The following is a 3,977-nucleotide window of genomic DNA, read 5'->3' as shown; positions in this document are numbered from 1 at the left end:
GGTTGAGAATCGGGACACAAGCACAGCTTTTAATACTATCAAATAAAGGTGCGGGCCCATTCTATCGATAGCAATAATCAATCTACTTTATCTTTGATTATTTTTTTATTTTCTCCAAACCAACACGACGTCGTTGTTTAAAAGAAAGAGCCAAACCTGAACTTCTGAAGCACACTTCCAAAGCGACGCGTGACGCGTGCAGTGAAAGCACGTAGACACGTGTTTTTATTTGCTTGGATCACCTAAAACCGGCTATGTACTACTAAAACAAGATACTACCTTCCACTTTCCCTTCCGAGAGTGAGGAGATAAGCACAAGCTCAATATAAGCAAATAGAAGGCGAGACGCAAAGCAAGATCATCCACTCCTGTGATTTAATCTCTGTAATTAAGATACCCTTCATTTTTTGATCGCTTTTCCTTTTAATTTCCTCCATTACTGAGGTGGGTTTTTATAGATTTGTGAGGGAGAGGGAGATGACGGTTTCTGATGCTGTGATAGGGAATTTAACGCTGATCTATGTGGCAATGATCGCCGGGATTAAGGCATATGGGTTAGTAACTGGTCGGAGCTTTAGCGGTGGATTTGTGTTGGTTGTGTCCACCACCTTGGTGGGTTTAATCTTGATTGGGTCGCTTACTTGGGACGTGTCTCGAAAAGTTACGCTCGCTATTTCACGAGATCATATTCATGTCCATGAAATGTGCAAGGGTGGTATTTGTTGGCACGGCGTGGCGGTTCGGTCTCCGGCTTCTCAGGTTTGCTTCAGGCTCCCTCATCATCAGCAACATCACTACGGCCCTGTGTAAAAACTCAGGTTCAAAATGAAAAAAATATGAATAAGAATAAAGGTTTTAGAATAGTAAGATAGACATCTCTTTTTTCGTTGTTGGTGTTTCTTTGTTTGTAGCTGGGGCTTAACGGTGCCTTTACGTTAGAAAAGGCACGACCCATGAGGTGTTTGCTTTTTTGTTTGAGAGGAATAGAAAATGTATGTAAATGATATAAAGAGAATGGTGTTTGTGTATAAATTTTGTCTCCCTCGTTTGGTTAATCTTTCAGACTGTGCAATCTCCAATTCATCTTTCAAGTGGGAGAGGTGAGATAGATGATCGTCTCTGCAGTCTCTTGGTTAAGAGTTTCATCAGATCTTGATTCCATATTATTTGCATGCAATTCTGGACAGAATTTCCAAGTATAAAGATTGAGGTGAAGCCTGAACTTCTATTATCTATTTGTTGAAGAAGGATCAGGTTTATTAGCTAATTTCTCATCATTCTGAATACTAGGTTATACATTATGATAAAGTTTTTTAAAGCACCAATTTTTAAGGTCATACACAAAAATAATTCATTTGGGAGTAAAATTTTATATAAATTTTAAGGTTTTCCGGAGATGGGTTGAGAATTTTTTTGAATATATTATCTTACTCATTAATTTCTCAAACAGGGTATTAAAACAGTGGTCATGTAGGTACAAACTTGAAACATGCTACGAAATTGACAGCTTTTGAAGACCCTCTTCATCCCCCTTTGTCCATCTTCTAGACTAAAAAGCTGTTGATTTTGGAATTTCATGCAATACACTGCTTCTGAGTCCAGGGTTTCTCATGATGGATCTTTGGGGAGGATGAATTATCTTGAAAGTGCATCTTTCCTAGAAGCAGTGCTAATGGCAATTTGGCTTTCAATTAGCTAGAAGGAAATAGAGAGAAGAAATTTAGTTGATTGTGTCAGAAGTAGCAGTAGGCATTTTTATTATGCAACCATCCGCTGTAGGTCGTTGGCAAGTTGAGAACAATGCAAGACAGGTAATAAATGCAGTCCTCCTTTGGCTTCCTGGTAAACTTTTCCCCTGTTTGGTCCAAGTAAAGAGTTGCACTCTGTTTGGGATCTAGTACATTTTCTGGTTGGTATCTACATTAATTGAATCTGTTGACTGGACTTGAAAAAAAAAAAACGTGTCATTCATCAATTCTGGGTTTCTGTAGCTCGAGTTTTACGTGCTTTTCTTTTCTCTGTCGGTATTTCTGTTATTACTTGCATCTCCTCTGTAGTAATCTCTCCATAGCTACGAAGTCTCGAGTTTAATGGTATCAGAAAAAAGGATCACTTAGGGACACTTAATCAGTTAATATTGATAGTTATTTCTTACCTGGGAAGGCAATTTTGTGCTGATAATATGCATATGGAAGATGGGGTGTTTAGGTTTTAGATGAAACATTGCCATCCGATTCAATTCACACAGGTTGGCTGATGGAATGCTGTGGTAGAACTAGAAAGCTTGCTTCAGTCACACAAAATGATTTCATGATGTGCATTATCAGCTTCAAATGAGAAGATACTTGTTAGTACCTAAATCATCTGTAAAATTATCATTCAAAATTATGGAAGTCTCTAAAATCTTCCTGCTAATGTTTTGGACTGATATCCTCCTTCTCCTCTTCTTCTTTGTTTTCTCCCTTTTAAATCAAGAGAGGTATTGAAATTTGAGATTTCACCCCTGTTTTTAAACATAAATATTGTTAGCATGATTATAGAAAATCAATCTTTACATAATTATAGAAGATTTATAGAAGATTTGTTTAACATTATTATAGCGATTATTATTTTTATCATAATTAGCTCATACTCTCTTCGATGTAATATCTTTGTATAATAAAAATACACAATTTTACTAATTATAACGATTATTATTCTTATTATAATTAGTTTATACTCTTTTGTATAAATAGATGTAAGATCTCTATAAAATATATACAATAGAAATATATAATTTTTTCATTATTATCTGAAAGATCAATAAATTAAAACTCTTATGTATTTTCTAGCTCTAGCTAAATTTTCTTATATATTTAGGATTAGTTTGTTTTATGAAAATATTTTTAATATTTTCTATATTTTTTAAGTTTGAGACAAAAATATTTTCTTTATTTATAAAAAAATATAAATCATTTTAATAAAAATAATTTTTTCTTTTAAAAAACAAAGTCATTTTTCACATTTTTAAAAATATTTATTAAGATTTTTATATATAAATTTATTAATAAATTTTATTTTTTAAATTAAAATTAAACTACAATTTATTTTACATAAAATATTTTTCATTGATAAAAAGATAATAAATCATTTTAATAAAAATATTTTTTTTTTCATCTTTTGAAATCTAAACTAATTTTACAACAATCTCCCATAGATCTCAAAAGATTTTTCATTACTGGATTTAGAAATTTAATATATATGTTTCGAATCTAGTGTCTTTTAGACTATGAATCAAACATTGATTAATAAGATTTAACATACAGAGTAATTGGTGAAACTTTTGTTTCTATGAATCAAAACTCTTTTTTGTATGCTAATTTCCCATCAATCTCATAACATTCCACAGATCTTGTTCTCAATGCTGTTTTGCGCCAATAGGCCATGCGCACGCCTGGTAGTTCATAAGTGCTCTAGAGATTATGCCACAATCTCATAGAAGCGACCCCACTCCACACTTATATAGGTGATATCATCAAGTGTATACTGCAATTTATACACCATCTATAAGGGATATGAATATCATTAAGGGCTTCCATCTCATCCTCTTAGTAATGCAGTCTAGCACTTCTCACACCATAAGAAGTGACAACAATAAATAGTGCTATCAGAACTAACAAGTGACTTGTTATTACCCATATAAATCTTTTTCATGGGATCTTCAATCACAAAGGTTGGGTTTCCATCACTGTTAATTTTAAATTGGCTCAAGTCTCATTCCTCTTGATGTTTCATCTATTAGTTTTCTCCCTAAAAGTTTAGTTACAGGATCAGCCAAATTCACTTTTGACTTCACATAATCAATGGAAATAGTTCCATCTTTCAGCAGCTGCTTAACAATATTATGTCTCAGACGAATATGTCTATTTTATCATTGAAAGTTTTATTCTTTGCAATGATTATTGCTGCTTGGCAATCACAACGCATTGATACAAATG

At 33.1% G+C, this 3,977-nt stretch overlaps 1 protein-coding gene across 1 annotated transcript; it reads left to right on the top strand.

The window, feature by feature from the left end:
* Positions 1–282: 282 nt before the first annotated feature.
* On the top strand, positions 283–1,055 carry LOC110614420. The gene has a single exon (XM_021755948.2). The coding sequence runs from the start codon at positions 478–480 to the stop codon at positions 808–810; it is 333 nt and encodes a 110-aa protein (XP_021611640.1). The 5' UTR covers positions 283–477; the 3' UTR covers positions 811–1,055.
* Positions 1,056–3,977: the final 2,922 nt, after the last annotated feature.

Source organism: Manihot esculenta, chromosome 5 (genome assembly GCF_001659605.2).
Source record: "Manihot esculenta cultivar AM560-2 chromosome 5, M.esculenta_v8, whole genome shotgun sequence".
Taxonomy (NCBI): Eukaryota; Viridiplantae; Streptophyta; class Magnoliopsida; order Malpighiales; family Euphorbiaceae; genus Manihot; species Manihot esculenta.
The sequence above is the reverse complement of the archived record's forward strand: the minus strand, read 5'-3'. Positions and strand labels throughout refer to the sequence as shown.

Coding starts and splice junctions, on each gene's coding strand:
- LOC110614420 (XM_021755948.2), top strand. CDS start 478: ATGACGGTTTCTGATGCTGTGATAGGGAATTTAACGCTGATCTATGTG.